We start from the raw sequence: 20,536 nt of genomic DNA on the forward strand, positions 1-20,536 counted from the left end.
AACCAAGTGCATTTTAACTGCAAGAAGGTATGTTTTAATAATTTGTTGCAAACTGTTAACAAATTTAAAAGAAGGTTAGTAAAACACGATTTCAAAAATGACAAATAAGTGGCTAGAAACTGACAACTTTTAAGTATTTTTTTTATTGTAGACGGAAAAACTCCTATATGATGCAGAGATTCATATTTTTCCAGTTATTAAAGGAAATTCAGATCCTTGAAATGTACATTTCATATCTAATTTCTTTTTTCCAGAAAAAATTACGTGAGTTTGTAAAAATAAGGTAAAATATTTAAGTTAACATCTTAAAAAAGATATTTTTTATTCATTAATGTATATATTTTGCCCCGAGTTTACAAAAAAAAGATGGGATCAAATGGGTTGTAAAGTGCATGTGTGAATCACTGGTTGTGCTGTAGCGCCCCCAGCGGTCAGCGGTGACGGTGTTTTCACGTAGGGCGTGAATGCGCGGCCCCTCCCCCTCTACAGCCGATCTGGAAAAGAAAAAAAAAACTTTTTTGTACCGAAGGAATCAACAGCCGCCATCTTGTCGTGGCTCGGAATTAGGATTTCGGTCCAACACTGGGTTTTACGTAGAAATCGAGCATCCTTCCCGTGATATGACAGCGGCCTTCTGCCGAAAACGAAATCGTAATATCGCTTCGGAGACATTTTGTGCGAAAAAACGGGAATTGGATTGGTGGTCGTCGGGCAGAAAAGCTCCGTATATCTGATTTCCCCTTCAGAGTGCGGTGATTCAGCCCCTGTCGCCGTTCGGGAGCAGTATTGTTTACCGTGGGCAAGCGGTGAGCAGATCGTGACTTTCGAAGAGATTTGCAAAAATACGGCATTTTTATGCAATTGTGCATTTTTGTGGAGCTTCGCGCGATTTTTGCATGAAGAAATTTGACGTCACGCAAAATGGGTACTTTGAACATCTAGAAATTACGACTTTTCTCCCGGAATGCAGCAATCCACCTGATTTAACTGGATCGTCAGTGTGAGGCTCGATTTTTACATGGGGAATATTTTATTTTGGGGTATTTAACGATAATAATGTGGGTGTTGGGTGTTGGATTATCATGGGGTGAATGGCGGTGGCGAAGCGGGGCGCTATTGCATCTCTTTTAAAAGACACTGACTCTCACGGCGAGGAGTAGCTAAACGCTAACAGTTACTTTAGCTGGTAGCAGGCAATTAGCTAGCTATTAGCCAGTTAGCCAATGTTAGCAGGCTGTCAGCTTGCTAACGTGCTAACCGGGAAGGTTTTTGGTGATTGAACAACTTTCTACTAATAAGCTAATCAGAATCATCAACTTAAGCGACCGGCCAGGCAAGATTTCAACTATGGCTGAAAACCTGCTGGACGCCGGACCTCCACTCTCTAAGCGGCCGAAGCTGAATTCACCTGCACTGTCAACGTCTGATGGACAAGGTAAAGGCCTCGACACTGTCGGCACACACAAACCCAAATGTAATGAACATTTGCACTGAAACTTCTCTTTTACTACTTGGCATTAAATCAACCAATGCCCGTGTAGCAACGTTACACGTTATCCAGTCGGTTGATTGTTCTTTCGGTAGCAGTTAATGTGGTTTTACCGCAGTGTTGTGGTTTCATTCTGAGGTGAGCATTTACTGCACCTACCCTTAATACGCTAATGCCAGTCTTTTGGTACACTCTCCTTAACTTCTGCAGCAAACCTTAACACAATACGATCAGCAGAATAACTAACTTGAGCGTCTAAAATGGTCATGGCTACAATAACTGTAACTTTTGTTATCTTCAGAGGTGTTGCATTAGCTTTGCATTGGTCTACTGTAACGCTTTCGTTAGTAAAGAGAATTTGATGGGTCATAGTTTAAAAATCAAAAGACTAAAATAATAATTATTTCTCGAATCAGGTGCAAAGTGGTATCTTTTGTGGTAGCCTGATACTGCATTAACAGCAGGTACACATGGCGTGATAGACTCACAGAGGCAACCTAGGCCCTAATTAGCTTAAATAATATTGTCTTCAAAATCACAAATCACATACGACTTAATGCCAATGTTTGTACACCTGTAAATTCTAAGTCTGATAATGTTTGCATCCATTTCCATTTATTTCAGGTACGATTTTTGGTGTGTGTAATCACCAGTCAGAGAAAACGGTAAATGTTAACATTTAGTAGTGCCCACTTGGTTCAGCTTGTGGCTATAAAACGAAGTGTTAATAGGCAAAAAAACAACAACCCAAAAACCTAGTCTCAATGGCCACTCCATCTATCCCTGAGCAAGCCTACATAGCCACACTCAGTCTCGATGGTGCTATTTTCCTTTAACTCACTGAATTCTTGCAGAGAGTGCAGATAGGGTTATAACGTCACACATCTCAGCAGACGTGTGCCCTGCTGAAAATAAACGTGTAGAAATGCAAGATAGAAATCTGTATGTGTGCTCTGAGTATTGGAATCTGAGTGATTAGGAAATGTCTGTCATATTTCTTGTAATTGGAAAGCAAAGATTGGGGATGCAAGTTCCCACTTGGCCCTTAAAAAGTTCATTTGTATTATAAAACAAGACTAGTGCTTATTTTAAATCAACTTTTTGACTTGTTCTTCCAAACTTTATAGCTGAAATTATAAAGTCATCTGGAGACTTAAAAAAATCCCTTGAGTAACATGTCTTTTTTCTTTCACCTGGTAGGTTGTCCCTGCTTGTTTTTGTTGAGGTGGTTTGTGAGCCCTCAGTGAAAACCTGAGTTATTGCAGCACTCTTAACTCATCTGCTGTACTGTGTGGCAAAAGTGGAGTAGCTGAACTGCATTTCTGCAGCGCTCGCTGTTTCTGTGATGGGAAAATGCTGCTCCTGGTATGAAGATACAAAAATGAGTTGATTTCATATTTTCACCATAATTGGAAAGTAATGTATGCTTTACCTGCAGAAGCACCCCCAATTAGAGTTAAGCTACGGCTCAGCAATTAACCAAGTATAATTTCAATTCCAGTTTTTGTATTTCAGTGAAAACAAAGTGTTAGGGATAAAACTAATTTTGACTGCAAAGCTCTCTCTCTTATCTTTCTCCTGTGTGCTGTACATCAAGCACAGACCTTTCATTTATAGTGCATATTTTTGCTGTTTGGTTCACTTCACGCCACAGTGACATTTTAGCTGGAGTCCAGCGTTAACCAGATCTCTCTAGAGTAGTTAAAAATCTCATTGTTTCCATTGGTGAACTTGTTGAATGATCATTAGCAGTTACTTTTGTCACTGTATCACTCAAGGTCCTTCATCTGGTCTGTTTTCTGTGCAACAATTGCACTTCCAAACATCCCCTGGGGATTTTCCACAAATTTACAGGCTTTACAGTCAAAAATACCCATTAGTCTGGACCTAAAATGTATTATCAGACTCCCATGTGTCCTTTCTGCTCCCTTTACCCATTGTTTTGATTTTATTTATTTTTTTAATTTTAAACATATGAAAGGCTTCTGTGAAAATACATTGCATCCAAAATCTTTTTGATGTGGGTAGAAACTCTGGCTTACTGTATTAATCAAAGTCATCTTTATTATGATTTTTGCTGTAATCGAGGCACATTAGGTTCCGATGTAAAAAGTCCTATTTGTTTAGCTGGTGTCTTGTATGTTTGCTTTTTAACCAAGAACTGAAACTTTAGAGCCCAGAAAAGAAACATTAAACTAATGTGTTTTTCAACTGTATCGTTTACAGCGTGTGGCACATTAACGTCTTGAAAACAAAAGAAAGCTGTTTTTAGTGTAGATGCTATTAAGGGTAGCTGTTGGCCCTCTGTTAGTGAAGTGCTGCTGTTAAGCCTTGAGCGGAGCATTTTTGTTTTGACCACCTTTAGCGTTTTCGAGACCAGACTTGACTTGCAAGGAGCGAGTTTAACTGTCAATCTATGTGATTGATAAGTTGCTAACTAATGGGCATGTCCTGGATAATCCTTCTTTCTGACTCTTAGAGTGACCATAATTTACACAATGAAGTGACTGAGCCCTTAAAATGATCACTAATGTATGTTCACTGGGAAAGAAAGCCATGGGATTTCCTTTTTCTCTTCTGCCATATATAAGTGGACGTCTTTTGCAAGTTTGGGGTGTCCCTGCTAACCATTAAAAAGAATCAAGGCACTTTTGTGTTGGCTTTACTCTCACGGTTGCTCTTTTTTCCAGCTGTGGATTAGGGAAACGAGACCTAGGACAGCAATGTTTAAAGTTGGGACATGTGTGACTACAGATGTTGAAATGTGGTTACTACTGCTAGTTGGCTCCAGAAATATTAGCTGGGTTAAATGCCGTCTAGCCATTGAGTAGTGCTGCACATTTCTGCTGCTAACACAAGTAACAATAATCACAGTAGTTTAGAACCATATACAGTGCAGAATAGGTTCAATATAACGATATATATCGGATGACAATATGAAAACGCCTATCATTTCATATTACGCTATCGTTTGTTTCGTGGTGTTGCAAAATAAACTGTTTTCGGCAATATTGTTTTCATCGTTTTGATGGTCACTGTAGAAATTCTTAAAGTTCTCTCTTTTTTCTTCTATTTAATATAACCACACTACGGATGGACAAGCGACTGTTTTTATGCATTGCCGTTAGCAACAACGACGGTAAAACCATCGCGTGTCTCCACCGTCCGCTTGTTTATTTTCCACATAAACCTTTCACAATAAAGCTGAAGATCCTGTTGAGATTTTTCAAAATAAACTGAATCACGTGAAATAGTATGCAGAGTGTTTACGGACGAGAAGCTAAAAAGAGCCGTCAGGTGCTTAAAAAAAATAAACCTTAGAACAGGCTTTTCCCCGCAGCACACTGTGTAATAAATACTCCCAAAGAAAATTGCGGCTGGTTCAACTTCATGCACTTCATGCAAGTCGAGTTGCCCGAAATTCACAGAATTTACAGAAAATGTAAAATTTTTGTGATATGTATCGTTGTTGGGATGATAAATGTTTTATATCGACATATGAGATTTTGGTCATATCGCACAGCCCTAGTGCAAAAGATATTTTAAATTTCCTATGATAGGGATTTGTTCAAAGCGGAAATACTCATTGAGCAACAAAAGTATGTTTACTTTTGATTCTACATTTGTTTACACTGTCATTAAAGGCATTACATATATAAACTGCCAAAAAAGGTGTATGGCTTACTAAATTTGTGGTATTTATTATTTGCTGACTTTAAGCCCAGCCTCACAGTCTGCATGTAGCCAGAAAAAATAGTTTTCCTGTGTCTGTCATTTGCACATGTGCCTCATTGTGTTTGATTTTGTCAAGTCTTCAAGAAGACCTTTCAGGAACAATGGCAGTCACAACATCAGTGATTATAAATTACAAGAGCTATCACACATGACAGAGCCACCACATGTCTGTAATCCATCAATAAACCTGCCACACCCCCTCTTTATACTTTTTGCCAGTTGCAGTTGGGACTCAATGGACCCCCATGGGACAGCGCAGGGCAGCAGTAACATCAGCTGTAAATTACTGCAGATAAAGAGCTGGCTTTCCCTCTTTGATGACAGTCATGCCTGGAGCTTTATATGCAGCACCCATCTGCCCTAACATTTGGCCTTTCCTCTTTCCCTTTTCCTAACATATAGCCTGGCTTTTTGTATGAGAAAAATAGCCAAATTTTAAAACGAAATGAAAGCATTAACATACGTTGTTGTTCTCTTTGTGATGTCTGTATGCGTGAGCAGTCCTATTTAAACCTTTGTAGCAATGGGAATTGAGAACCAGTTCCAGCTGAGATCAGATTCCAAATTGTTCACTTAATTGCAATTATATGACGCCAAGTGTGTGTGTGTGTGTGTGTGTGTGTGTGTGTGTGTGTGTGTGTGTTTAATCACCGCTGGCATGTTTTCTGTCATACAGTGTAAAATTATGTCACAGTTATGGTGATGAGGCTTTTCCACACCTAAGATGAATGGTAGTAGTCTTTTTTTTTTTTTTTTTTTTTTTTTTCTCTTTCTCTCTCTCTCATGCAAAAAAACTGGCTAAGATGAAAAGTCCAGCCTATAAGCAGAATTAGTAATGGTATTTGTATTGGCATTATCCACACCCTCAATAACGGCAGCTGGTAAGGAAACAAGACCAGAGTATCACATGGTATGATTTAGTTTTGTTTCACAGCAGATAACAGGTCAGAAAGACAAATGAGTTAAAAATGGTTTTAATAAAGAAAAACATTTTTGCAGTTCAGTGAGAGGTAGAACATTACGAGTAGTCAAGTTTTTTTGTGCACTTGGGGAGTTGTGTTTTTTTTTGTTTTGTTTTTGTTTTTTCTCAAATTGGTGGGGCAGAACAAACATGAGCCCCTGTCTTTCTATTAAGGCCATCTGTTATCCTCCTCTTCTACCCCTTTTATTCACAAAAAAATGTGGTTTTGCATGCACTTTATGTGATCTAATCTTTTGACTATTTTTAATGAAAGAGCAGGGGTTTTTTTTTTTTTTTTTTTTTAAATTTCATTGTTTAAGATTCATAGTCACCATGTTTGAATTTTTTAACTGTGCCCTGTGGATTCTCTCACATTCTCTCTATAAATATGTAGGTAGGTTGGGCCTCAGGATATCTGTGTCTGTCTTAGGTTAGAAAACCTGAAATTTGCGCTGAAACCTAAGAAAAATTAGTATTTGGTACTCGTTTGCGTCTTAGTTCTGTTTCAGTTGTCAGTCAAAGATTTGTCAGGGACCTCCCAACCCCCAGACGTCCAGTTTCTTGCTCACTCCTGCACAAATGGCACTTCTAATATCTAAAAGGACAGGCGGTAAGCTTGCAATGCAGCCACTGATTGAGGCATTTATGCCTGTGCCTTGGGGCAACCAGAGAAATCATGAGAGAAAGATGGCGAGGATCAGCAAAATGGTTAAAGGCAGATGAAGGGACTTATTACCACCAACCTACTGCTTTTAGCTGACTTAATAAGCATCAAAAAAATGGGCGACATGGTATTTTAAACGCCACTCATTTCTCATGTCTGTGCTTGTATTTAAGCTTAAACAGACCATTTGACTGTTCTATTTTTGCTCATTATACTTGGAACAACTTTAGCTTCATGAGGTAGAGAAGAGTTAGACTGAAGCTCAGTATGTGTTTTGTGTTTGCAGAAAACCTAGAAAACTAAACTAAATCCCCAAGAGGAAGTAGGAGTACTTGAGGAGCTCCACATGACTATAATTTTACCAATGGATGATGTTTCTGGTTGTATTTTCTTAAGAAAAACAAAATCCACAAAGTTTAAAGGTGAACAATACCATCTCTTCCTGCTGATTCAAGCAAGCCAAACTAAAGAATGTAGCTGTGTTAATGCGATGAGGAACACAAACAGTACAGATCACTGGATCATGTTGCAACCACAAACGAAATAATGAGAATGCATTTCTAAACTGGGTGCAGACTTCAAAAACTTGGTTTCCCCTGTTGTCATCAAATCTCCCCCAAAGCAACCCGCCTAGAGGAAACAAACCTGTGGGTCAGATGTCATGTATCCAGTTGCAGATTCCATGCAGGTGTAAATGGATCTTAACTGCTGTTGCTAAATTAGTCTGTTTAAAAAGGGTCTGTTCACCATAGATGAGATGATGGTATTTGTTAAAATGGGGAGGGAAGAGAAGTCTTCCTGTTACAGATCCACATTCACTCCCTACCAGAGACAAAGCTGAGTGTGCTTTAGATAGAAGTTCAGCATTGACCAATCATCACCTGCCGCTCTATATTAAAAAGCCAAAAAATAAAATGATATATTTCAGAGTTTTTCTGGCACCATTTGGCAAGGGAAGCAACATTAAAAGTCTGGTTGACTAGTTGCATGCACACTTATTGCTACTGCCTCTTGGGATAACTTGCTAGCTAGTTAATGGATTTGATTTAATAAAATGAAGTGTCATTATTACTCTTAAAATCGTCTTGGCTGTACTCTGCTGTTTTTTACTTTTCTCAGTATGTTTGTGCTTGCCTTCAATGTAGAACTGGTGATTTCAGCTACCAGCACATTTTCATATAAAGGAGGAAAGACACGTCAGATTTTGCTTTAAATGACAATTCTGATATGGCTGAGTACTAGTGGTGCAACGGATCAAAAATCTCACGGTTCGGATCGGATCACAGTTTTAACTCACGGATCGGACCAATTTTCGGATCAGCAAAAAAGACAAAATTTTAACATTTACTTATTAACTTTTTAAGTATTTTTTACCTATTAAAAACATTCAACTCAAGACTCATTCCACGCAATTATATAAAAACAAATTAAGGTGCAATATAGGGCAGTACAGGGCTTTATATCTACCACTCCGCTGTGATATAATGAGCGGTCACGGTCACGTAGCTTTCCGTTGACCTGGAGGTCCACCCGTTTTTAGTTGAGCAACAAAAGATGCGTAGGACAGTTCAGCCATAACTTTAAACTTTTCCTGCTCATGCATGCCTGGGTACGATCTCGTCACTGAAGTGGACGCGCAACGGGATATCATAGCGTGGCTCAAGCACGTTCATCATAGTTTAAACCCCTTGTTTTGCACAACGGAATACGGCCTCCCGTCTGCAGCTAAACACCCCAGTAGCTTTTGAAATAGCTTTAGCCCGGTCGGATTGGGGAACAAAGGGCTGCTTAAATGCCGCAAACTCCTCTGCTCCTCCACTTGGACCGCTAGCGCTGGCCATAACTATCGCTGGCCATAACTATCGCTGGCCATAACTATCGCTTGACAAACTGACCACGCGCACCATACATATACTTTTTTTTTCCCCTTCTTTTTCAAATCTTTGGATCACGTGCGTGCCGAACTGTGGAGTGGGATTGGTTCAGATTACGGATCAACCGTGATCTGTTGCACCACTACTGAGTACTAAATTCAGCAAACAGTTATTTTCATATTTTCTGTTTTTGATTTGGCACAGGCTCTCAAGGTGGACTGTAAACAAAGCTATTGCAGTTTAACTATTGTCTGTAATAGAAGTAGTCTTGTTGGATTTAAAAATGTTTTAAACTGAAGGTCTGTAACTTTTCTTGACTATTTTTTTTTGAGTGTCTCTGGCCACAATCAGTATTTATTTACTCAGTGAAGTAATTTTCCTCTGCTGTTCTTTCCAACTGTTGCAATGGCATACTTTCTTGGAGGATTTATTACTGCAGAAAGGAAACCTAAAATAAGAGTCCCTTTCCACTATTAAGTGGATTTGTTTTGCTATCCACCATATTATATTGAGCAACAATTAAAAGAATGCCAGTAGCAATGTTGCACCTGTCCCTCTGAGAGCAGACGCACATGGCTTTAGGGCAAGATGACAGAAATCTCCAGGCGGGATCACTGCTGGGGCTGCTTTTGTAGATATTTATAGCCATCACCTCAAGACAGTGGCCAAAGGGGGGCGGGGGAGAGAGTGATAAAGTCAGCTATGGGAGGGTGTAAAGGAGCTTTATGAACGACTATGTGAAAAGTTGACACACTGATTTGTGTGTATCCACTTTTGAGTAAATCACACATTGTTTCCCGAGTTACGTGTTTTTGTGTTCATATTTGCACTCATGTAAGTGACCCTTCTTTACCTGTGGATGTTTTTCTTCTGCCTTTGAGACAGTGAAATGATATGGAAAGTGAAATGTAATCGACGTTCCCATGTGAATTTTTCGATGAGAATTCTCCGGATGGTTATCACATCAATTCGCACACTGGTTCAACTTTATGCAGACTCTGTCCAAGGGAGCTTTTATTGTAAGGTCCGATTTAAACTTTCACATTCCTACATACAGCTCCATGGATTATGTCTGAAGAAAACTTCAGGGCTGCAGTGCATATGTTAAAACGGTTAATGCCCACCTTCCCCCCTCCTTACGGTTGGGGTTCCCCAGACTGCATGTGGCCATACCCAACCAAAACATTGCTTTGCATTTTTGGTATCCAGCCAACACGCTTAAGGGCAAGGTTACGGTGTGTTTAGATTTCCATTTTGAAATGAAAAATGCAATGCCAGGCCTTAGCGTATGTAGTTGAAGTGAATACAGCTGCTTGAAGAGCATCCATGTGCCTGCCTGATAGATGGCATGGGCTGAGAGGAGTGAGAGAGGAAAAGATGGATTGTCCCTTCAGCCTCAAACAAGCTTCCTCCACATGGAGCACCTGCGTGCCTGATGCTAGGGACAGACAGCGAGCTAGCAAGGGAGATCTGCAAGCCTGTGTTTACTCAGGGAAGTGTGTAGGCCAAGTGCCCTCATTAAAGTCGGGATCCTGACTGAATCTCAATGAAGACATCCAGCAGCAGTGCTCAGTCCTGTAGCATTAAGGTCTTGTTCGTCTTATACTGAAAAGTGATTTGCTTAACAGCGCCTTTCATACAGTGACATTTCTTGGCTTCATTACTTTCAGTTGCACAAATTCAGTAAATTTGCGCTTTTGTGGAAGAAATTGTCAGTTGCATACATCCCAGTTATGTCCTCCACTCTTTACAGAAGACCAACAAACCGCTTCACAACATGCTTTTGAAGAAACAAGTTAGCCAAATAAGATTTCAGGTAATATTTCTACTCTCGTCAGGCACGTTGTACTGAATAGGCAAGTTAATGTCACTTACAGAGGGGAAATGAAAACGGGAGAGCTGCAGTGTTCAAAGCTTGTTTCTTTGGTGATTTTGTGCCGTTAGGTGAACTCGTGATCAAAGCTGTGGAAAGTGATCTTGTTTCAGTTTGTCCAGAGAGTTGATTCTTCTTGGTGATTCAAAGCTGTAAGGCATGCACAGCTCCTGTGCTTTTGTCACCATCTTAATCACTAATTCTCAAACAAATCGTGGCTCCCTAGGCTCTCACCATTATGCTCACACCTCTGGATGGTGTGACACAAATATTCCTACGCCACCCAGCAGGAACCCCAAGTGCTGCTGGATTCTCTTGTCACACTGTGTTTGTCAGCCAGTAGCGATGCTTTATCACGCTTTATGCTTATTTTGTCTTGCACTGCAAGGGACAAGGCCACAGTGGGACAAGGCCAAGGCAGCAGCATTTAGCATGTTGGCTCATTAATATTTCATAATTAGAATGTTTGTGAACACTTGGACTGAGACCAAGGGTCAACTGAGGAGTAAGAGCCCTTTTTTTCTTTTTTCAAACACAGCAGGATTTTTCATGGCTCAGCCTTTGGGTGGTGACTACAGTCCATTAACTAAATGTATTGAATCTGTTATTTGATAAAAATCACGTCCCCCCCCCCCCCCCCTTTCTGATCATTTGATAAGCAAATGCCTCTAATTCTCATAAAAATGAAAACTATAACTGACAAAAATGGTTACAAAGTTTTATTACCATGCTGGTAGGGTTGCTCAATCGAATTTTAATCTCGATTACGATCTGGGCTTTCAGCGATCATTAAAAATGACTGAGCCGATTATTAGCCCCTCCCTCGTGCTTTACTCTCGCGCTGCTCCATGTGGCAAATCGAGCGCACCTCTCTGCATTTCGAACACGTGTCACAACAATTAAGAGCAGCGGTCCCCAACTTTTTTTGCGCCACGGACCGGTTTATGCCCGACAATATTTTCATGGACCGGCCTTTAAGGTGTCGCGGATAAATACAACAAAATAAAACTAGTACCGGTACCGGAAATTTTTTTTTATTCATAACACACGTGAAAAGACCAAAGAAAACAGAGTTAACGATAAAAACGATAACAAAATAACGCTGAAAACCGATAAAAACCCTGAAAACTACATTTCACACCTGAGCCTCAACTCTCGCGGCCCGGTACCAAACGACTCACGTACCGGTCCGAGGCCCGGGGGTTGGGGGGCCTACTGATTAAGAGGACCCGAGGGAAGCTCGGAAAGCTAAGCAGAAGTTATTAGGGCTGAACGATTTAAAGGCGTGAAATTGGACGGTCTAGCCTTCTGATTAGCGTCACCGCTGTCTCGGTGGAGTTTAATAAACTCGGCCGTCTGCTTCTTGCTATCTAAAATATAACCAGACACTGGTGTAAATTCTCGACTGTCTCATACTTCTGTTTAATAAGTTTTCTGTTTGACGTTTAGTCAGCTGTGTGAAAACCAAGGAGGAACCCACCCGGGGGATTAATAAAGTTTTATTTTATCTAATCTAATAACTTTAATCTCAGCCAAACCGATTTACTCACGAACAAACAAAACACTGAAAAAAGCCCAACAATAACATTTTTAGGTTGTCTAAGTGACTTATATATTACGTTTAACCCGAGCAGCGAAACTCCGCGGTGATCTGAAAATGATGTCCCGGGAGTTGTGCCGTTCTCGGCCGCATCAGTAACCCTCGAGCTCCCGGCTAGCTGTCGAGCTGGTGGGTAGCAGACGCCTCTGAAAACGTCGAAGCACTTTTGCAAATATGGGATATCTTGATAAACCGAGCAGATATTTGATGTTTACACAACTACTTTCTCGCCTGAAAATATGTTAAAAGTTTATTTTGTGACCCAGAAAGATTAGTATGAGTAATTTTAAAACTTAGTAGCGGCCGCCATTGCTGGAAACTGGAGTTTGGCTGGGCCGCGCTATGAATTCTGGGATATGGTAGGCCACGAAGGACACACCCGACCCATCCTTCAAATTCGGGGAAAAGGAGGACGCATTTGTTGGCTACATTCGGAGGAGTCTATGAATTTGGACAGCCTTCGGCGCGTCGCTGTGACGTAATCGGTCTACAAATGCGGCCTCAGGAGGATGCAGCCCATGAATTTGGACATGTCCAGAGTATAATCGCAGCCTTTGCGGTTAGAAAATTGCACTTGATCATGTCGCGATATTATCGCAAATGCGATATATCGTTCAGCCCTAGAAGTTATCTGGAGAGGAGAGTGACTTTATGGGTTTGCGGAGTCGGACGTGGATCAAGTAGACATAGTGTGTAAACTTTGCTACAGTGTCGTAGCTGTACCACAGAGCAACACTGCAAAGTTCACTAAACATAGATGTTTACATTTTTCATTTATTTTTTATATTGCAAACATTTGCACTTTTAGCAGTATTTGCACACTATTTTATATTATTTTTTGACAATCTTTAAAGTCATTATTCAATACATTGTTATTGTTAAATAAATGTCGTCAAATAATCGAGATCTCAATTTCAGTGAAAATAATCGTGATTATCATTTTTGCCATAATCGAGCAGCCCTACATGCTGGCTGTTTTTCTGCTGTGGTTGGAATGTTTATGGTGGGGACTCAAAACTGTTAAAAGGTAGAAAAAAAATCTTCCCACTGTCATGTGTTGCATTGTAGAATAAGTTGCTAGCAGTAGATAAGATCTAGATGCTCTGGTACTCAGTGATTTGAGTACAGGCTTATTTGAAGCAGAGAAGAATGAATGCTTGGCACTGAGACACATGGTTGTATAAAACATTTTGTGACATTTTGCTTCTCTATCCCTTCTCATAGATCTTGGGTCACTCTCCTGGGACGATTTGGAGAATGACCTTCCAGATGAGTTGATCCCCAATGGAGGTGATATTAGCCTGATGGGCGGGATCCCTTCAAATGGTGGAGCAGCACCTGGAGCTGGCGGACCAGGAGGCACTCAGTCAGGACTTGGCGGTGGCAGTGCCTCTGCCGTCCCAGATGCAGCGGCCAAGCACAAGCAGCTCTCAGAGCTGCTTCGGGCTGGTACTACTTCTAATATAGGCACAGTTAGCTCTCAGCCAGGCAGCATGGGGCCACAGTTAGGAGCACCACTGGGTAAGAGCCCTCTTGGCCAGGGCTCCCCCAACAACCACCCGTCCCCTCAGGCCCAAAAAGCAGGAACCCCAACTGGAGTAGCAGGACAGAACAACAACAACAATACTGCAACTATGGGCTTAAACACAACTGGGTTCAGTCAGGCCATGATTAACAACAACCAGGGCCATACTGGACTCCTGAACCAGGGAGGGCAGCCGCAGCCTGGGCAAGTGATGAATGGTGGCCTTGTACCTGGAGCTGGGAGAGGACGTGGGGCAGGGGTAACAGGCATGCAGTACCAGGGACAGACAATGCAGGGAACTGCAACAGGACAAGGAGGATCAGGTAGTGCATTGGCAGAGACGCTCACACAGGGAGGGCAACAGATGGGAGCTCACACTACCCTCAGTACTGCTCAGCAAGCAGGCAACATGAACAAGGTGAGTGACACTTATTTTATTATTTTTGTTTGTTTTATATCAAGTGTTGGCACATGCAAATTGTGAGCCCCAAGTATTTTTTGGCACACACGGGATATTTCTCTGGCACTGATTTTTTTTTTGTTTGTTTTGTTTTGTTTTAAATTGCATTTAAGTATTCATTTTTGATTAAAGAAAAGGTGTGTTGGAACAACTTTAACACTGGACACAAACTAGGTGGTCACTCATTGTATAGGCGAAGTCGAAAAGCTTGTTAATGTGGCATTTTTGCATCTTGTCATTCTGGGCCCAGTTTATGCTGTGATCCTCTATTAATTGACGCTAACATTTAAGCCAGTAAATTATTTTGTAAAAATTTTAAACTATGCGGAGGCCGGATTTGTTGAGCCATGCACAAATGTTCGCACTTATTTGGGAGTGAAAGCAACATTATTGGAAAGCAACTAGAGCAGGGCGATATGGCCAAAAATATTTATCACGATATATATTTGAAAATTTGCGATAACGATATAACTGACGATATAATTGATGCGAGACAAAATACAACTCCACAACATTACTAGCGCAAAAAGACAACCTTCCATTTATTTTCACTTAAATAAGAAGCTGGTTTTTATGTACATTAAAGCTTTATAAAAATGTAACAGTGCAAATGCAAATTCCTTGCTGAAAGTTTAACCAAAAGGCATTTCCAGTAGAAATGGGCTGACATATCCTGAGCATAACCATGTATAATATCCACTGAAGTTAAAGAGGTTCTTTGCAACATTAAACTGCAGTGTGCAGTACGTATTTTTCGGACCATAAGGTGCACGGGATTATAACGCACATTAAGCGAAACAAAGCAGTCAGATAAATCAAACTTTATTAAACTCATTCTTATTGCTTCCTCCACTTCTGTACCATTGATTCATTAATGTTGAATTCTCTGGCAGCTGCTCTATTCCCATGTTGTTGCAGTATATTAATGACTAACCTCGTATTGTGGATGGATTATCTCAGTTGTTCTCCTGACTGAAGTTTGGTCCGTTTACAGCACCCTGCCATGCGATTGCATTTGTCTCTAATTATCAGGAACTTTAACGTTAACTTTTATAAGTGGAAAAGTGTTAGTGTTCGTCCTCCAGCTTCCCTGTTTATGTTATGCTAACATAGCTGTGTCGCTAGCGATTACGTAGCACATCATTATATACCAGCTAGCCCAACTTCAGTAACCCTACAAACGTCACTGCTGTTTAGTTTTCTGTCTTCATTTATGTTGGAAGTGATAGCAGAGCTGTACGTTTGATTTTTTTCAGAAATCTCTCAGTCAGAACATGCTATATCATGCTTAGGTAACTAGCGAGCTAACTTCCGCTAGCTTCCTGCTAACTTCTAACTCTGTTAAATGTAATAAATTTTGTTTTAATGGATGCCTGAAAGTTAAACTTCATAGTTACACCTGGTAAAGCAGCAATGCTGATCGTTTTATTAAAGATGAAAGAATTTAGACAGTTTTTAACGCTCAGTGATGCTGCAGTGTTCGTTTGAACTGAAGCATACGGAGTTTAGGACCCAGATTACTCCCAGATTTAAGAGCATCTTAGTCCGACAAATACGACAATAACGACGGCCGCTTGCATGTTCTGCAAAAAAATGTGCTTTGTCGTGTATCTGACGGACAAACACCAAACCAGTTCCACATCACTGAAGTTGCACCATTTTTACAAACCAATTCTGGTTCATCTGTTTCACTCAACAATCGGCCATGTGCGTATGAAAACAAAGGCACTGCGCATGCGCGTTTTACTCATATTCTATCGCGATATTTCATTTTCCTATCGTTGCCTAACATTATACCGGTATTACCGTGAATGGTATAATATGGCCCAGCCCTAAAAGCAACGTCCTTTTATGTGATCACCTGGCACAGCTTTAAAACTGTGCTCATGGAGTAAAAAAATTTTTTTTTTTTTTTTTTTAGCACTACAGTGACACAGCAGAAATTAAAACTGCTGTTTGAAGTTTATATTGTAAACAAACAAAGGTTTTGTTTCTCCCTAAATATGACATGTAAAGATCCACCACAAAACTATGTTAAATGTTCTGCTACCTCAGAAAACATCTGTTTTAAAGCATTTTACATGTTTGTGCCTTTCTCTTCAATTTTTTTGGCACATACTTAAGATCTATACTGTTAATTTTCATTAATAACCTTTTGGATAGAAATCATATTTAAAAACTCCTGAAACACCTTTAATTAAATTGAATTGAAATTGCTGGGTTTTTTTTTTTCTTTAATTCCTTTTTTATATGTTTTTGCTAGTTATCAGTTTGACCTGTCAGTGCTAATTAGGGTGATTTTTATTTTTAGAGTCTCATTCACAATTTATCTTGTGAAATATGGAGAATTGTTCAACTTTCCTAAAATTTGTGGCAGATCCTAACTGAAAAGGAACTAGCATTAAACGAGGTCTATGAAATCATGTTTTTATTGCATTATATTTCAGTTCATTTTTAATATAAGACATCTTACATTTTCCTTATTGCCCAATCCCATTATAAATGTTGTTTTACTTTGCTTTGTGTAGCAACCTTTCATAAATGGCAAAGTTACAAATCTAGACTCGTGGAATTAACAACTCGCAGTAGGACAGGGCAATATGGCCAAAAATATTCATAACGATATATATTTGAAAATTTGCGATAACGATATAATTGACTCGAGACAAAATACTTAACAACTCCACAACTTTATTAGTGCAACACCCCCCCATCAATGTATTTTCACTTAAACAAGCAGCTGTTTTTTTTATGTGCATTAAAGTTATGTAAAAATTTAACAGTGCAAATGCAAATTCCTTGCTGACAGTTTAACCAAAAGGCCGACATATCCTCAGCATAACCATGTATAATATCCACAAAACTTCAAAAGAGCTTATAAACACGAATGATCTGATATCCTCGTGTTGGTGTTGTTCCCAGACCATCATGAAAATGTTGTTCCAGGTTCAACATTGCAAGTGACCAATCACATTGTTGTGACGTTATTCCTTTGCGCGCCAAGCCATTCGCCGGTTTTTCCCGAAGTCGCAAAAGTATGACGTCACAACATCTGATTGGTCACTTGCAATGTTGATCCTGGAACAACATTTAGTATGATGATCTGGGAACAACACCAACACGAGGATATCAGATCAACCTTATAAACACACACAATGCGGTAATATTATGTTGAAGCACAGTACGTATCACTCTGCGAGGCTCCTGACTACGGTAGCCGTAATGCCCCAGCAATCCATCAAGTGGTGCGCCTTCGTAGCTTACCAAAGTCGTACTAAAACTTTTTTTTAATTTTTTTATTTTTATAAAAGATTTTTGAGCGTCGCGTACCACATAAAATCGGTTCGGTAATAACGGCGGCCCGCTTGCATGCTCTAACAAAAAAAGTGCTTTGGTCTGCATCTGCCGGACAAAAGCCAAACCAGTTCCACACCACTGAAGTTACATCATGTTTACAAACCAATTCTGATTCATCTGTTTCATTCAACGATCCGCTTTCGCCCTTATTCTCCGTCGCCGCCATGCTTTTTCCACCATGTGTGTATGAAAACAAAGGCACTGCGCATGCACGTTTTACCCATATTCTATCGTGATATTTCATTTTCTTATCATTGCCTAACATTATACCAGTATTACCGTGAACAGGATGATATGGCCCAGCCCTAGCTCGCAGTTATTCTCAAATTATATAGGACACAGTTTGATTTGCATAGACAGTTATTTTGAAATGCTTTTTGTGCATCTGAAAAAATTACTAGAGCTTAGCTTTATATATAGCTTTTAATTGGCTGTGTAATGAGATGGAGATTCATCTCAAATGACTTTTTACATTCACTATAGCAACACACCAAAGCTTTTGTTATCATTGATTAGGAGCTTAATTGAAGCCCCTCCTCAACACACACTCTGTGTGATGAAGGTAGGCACGAGTGCATCTGTATCTATACACTTCGCAAGTCACGTTTATGGTTCATCTAAACAGTTCTTTCTTCCAGTCCACTTGTTTATAGCACTCAAAAATGCATACTCCACTGTTGGCAGGGAACTGGTACACTGCTGTCAACTGTTCAGTTGTTGTTAAGATTAGTCTAGGGATGCATAATTATGTGTGTGTCTATGGGAGAGTGTCATTTGCGGCTTACACTTACACTTGTCACCAATGTGGTTTTGCAGGAAATCACTAGGAAGCCATCTATTTAACTGGCTGTGTCAAAGCCAAGACACCAAATTTGTTCTTAACCACAGCACACATACACAGAAGCTCCAGTCTTCTGAGAAGAGACTTACTGAGATAGTGAATGTGTGTCGAGTCATTCCCAGCGTCTGTAGACACGATTTAACCACAGAAACAATTAAAAGCTGATGTCGAAGTAACAGCGACGGGGCTGTCAGCATTTACAGAAACGGGCCTGTTTTTTGTGTGTATGCCTCTGTCAGGGATTTTTCCTGCACAGATTTTGGTGCCTCCCACAGCCAGTTAATGCCAAGAAAAACCAAAAGCGTCTAAATGATAGCAATTGAGACTAATGTAAGCCGGGCGTTGCTTCCAAGCTGTTTTCGAAACTGTTTAGCGTATCCCAGTTTTATAACTAAAGTCATCTGACAGAGTCACTATTCACATGTTAAAAAAAGCCTAGAATGATCTTTGATTTCATAATTTTGTTCTGAATCATTATTTTGCATGAGAATACAGATAAAGCTACATGTTGCTGAAGCTTCCCGTTAGCAGCTACACTGACAGTTTGTAGCCCTCAGGTCAAGAGCTGAGGTTACACAGTTAACTGCTTCATTTGTCAAATGCCAACTTTCTGGAAGGGGAAAACAGGAGCTAAAGTGGAGTGGTGTACACGGAGAGTCCACGGATATTCTGCAGGTTTAAATATAACCCAAAAAGGTGGTGGTTTTTTTTTGTTTTTTTGTTTTTTTTTGCTCTAGCTGCCCGTCATAATTAAATTATGGGCCAATTCACTTTAAGTCAAACTACAGACCCCTACTTGGTGAAAATTGAAATTTTTTGTTGAAAATAAAGACTTTTAATTTAAAAAAGAAAGAAAGAAGGAAAACCTTATTTTTACCCCATGACTTACGGGCAAATATGAATCATAGCTCAGCGTGTCTAATCATATAGGGTTTGTGTTTAACCCTTTAAAACCGGTTGGAGAGGGCACACTCCGTTTTGCATAACTATTTTTAAATCTCTGTAGAACTGGAACCATGTAAGCTAGCGCAATAAAAAAATTTTTTTCGCATATGAAACCGGAGGAGTTATACTTACAACTTGTGCCATTAGCTTGTCCTAGGTCACAGTTTCCTTCCACATATAGCTTCCCAAAAATTGCATAAAAAGCACTTGCAGGAACAAAAATATAATATTCCAGAAAAATGCTTTGCTGATCCGATCAGCTGTTCGTAACACTTCCTACATTGGAATAGATGTCAGCGCGAACTATCGCGTGTCCGCCATTACCTGCCCGAAACCGGAAGTGACGTCATTTTCGTGGAAAATGTAGGTTTTTTTGTTTTTTTTTGCCTTCAGGGCCTTATAAGCCTGTACTGGTGTTTTTAAAAGTTATATTTGACTTTTATGCTTTTCTGTATTGTTTCTGGGATGCTTAGAACTCAAATTGCACTGCTGGAAATAATTTATTTTGATGCACATGCTTTTTTTTTTTTTTTTTTTTTTTTTTTTTTTTTTTTGCAAATTTACATTATAATATTTATATTTGTTTTTCCTGCAGTATATAAAAATTGGCGTATCTCAAAAATAAAACTAGGAAGACACTCAAAATAAATTCCGCATGATTGGAAACTATTTTGTGCAACTTTTTTGTATTTACAGTTTTGAGGGATAAGCCTCTTACATTACTCTAACTAGAAATATATGTTTAAAAAAAACCCCAAACGATTTTCAATTTGTTTTTTGTAGTTTATTGCACTTTTTTTTTTGCAATTTATGTAGTTACTATGGACTTAATGCATACATATTATTAAAATTTGGGATATACCTGTTGTATTGATGTATAGCAATTTGAAATGCTCCCACAAATGGCACTACAGCATGTAAAAATATAAAGATAATCTCTGGCGGACTTGGTTCTATGGTAGGTCTTAAAGGGTTAATCTATTTACTTATAGTATTTGCTTATTAACAACTAAATGTATAGCTTTCATTCAAATAACACAACACAACACAGACTCATGGTGGGCTGATTGCATTTATGGCCATGCGTAGTCACCCACTCGAGGCCCGTTCTGAGCCAGGAGAAACCTTGTCCGTGTGCATGTTTTAGGCTCAGCTGGTCCTCTGTGATTATCATGTCACCAACTGCTCTGAAGGAGAAAACCACCAGACCCA

The 20,536-nt window shown here is 39.7% G+C and overlaps 1 protein-coding gene across 4 annotated transcripts in view; it reads left to right on the forward strand.

The window, feature by feature from the left end:
- Positions 1–505: 505 nt before the first annotated feature.
- Positions 506–20,536, forward strand: part of crebbpa (CREB binding lysine acetyltransferase a) — a 46,007-nt gene continuing 25,976 nt past the window's right edge. For all 4 annotated transcript variants that reach the window (XM_026170303.1, XM_026170304.1, XM_026170306.1 and 1 more), the window contains exons 1-2: positions 506–1,435; positions 13,421–14,139. In XM_026170303.1, coding sequence (XP_026026088.1) covers positions 1,348–1,435; positions 13,421–14,139 — 807 coding nt within the window. In that variant the 5' untranslated portion in view covers positions 506–1,347. The remainder of the gene's footprint in view (positions 1,436–13,420; positions 14,140–20,536) is intronic.

Source organism: Astatotilapia calliptera, chromosome 6 (assembly GCF_900246225.1).
Source record: "Astatotilapia calliptera chromosome 6, fAstCal1.2, whole genome shotgun sequence".
NCBI classification, from domain to species: Eukaryota; Metazoa; Chordata; class Actinopteri; order Cichliformes; family Cichlidae; genus Astatotilapia; species Astatotilapia calliptera.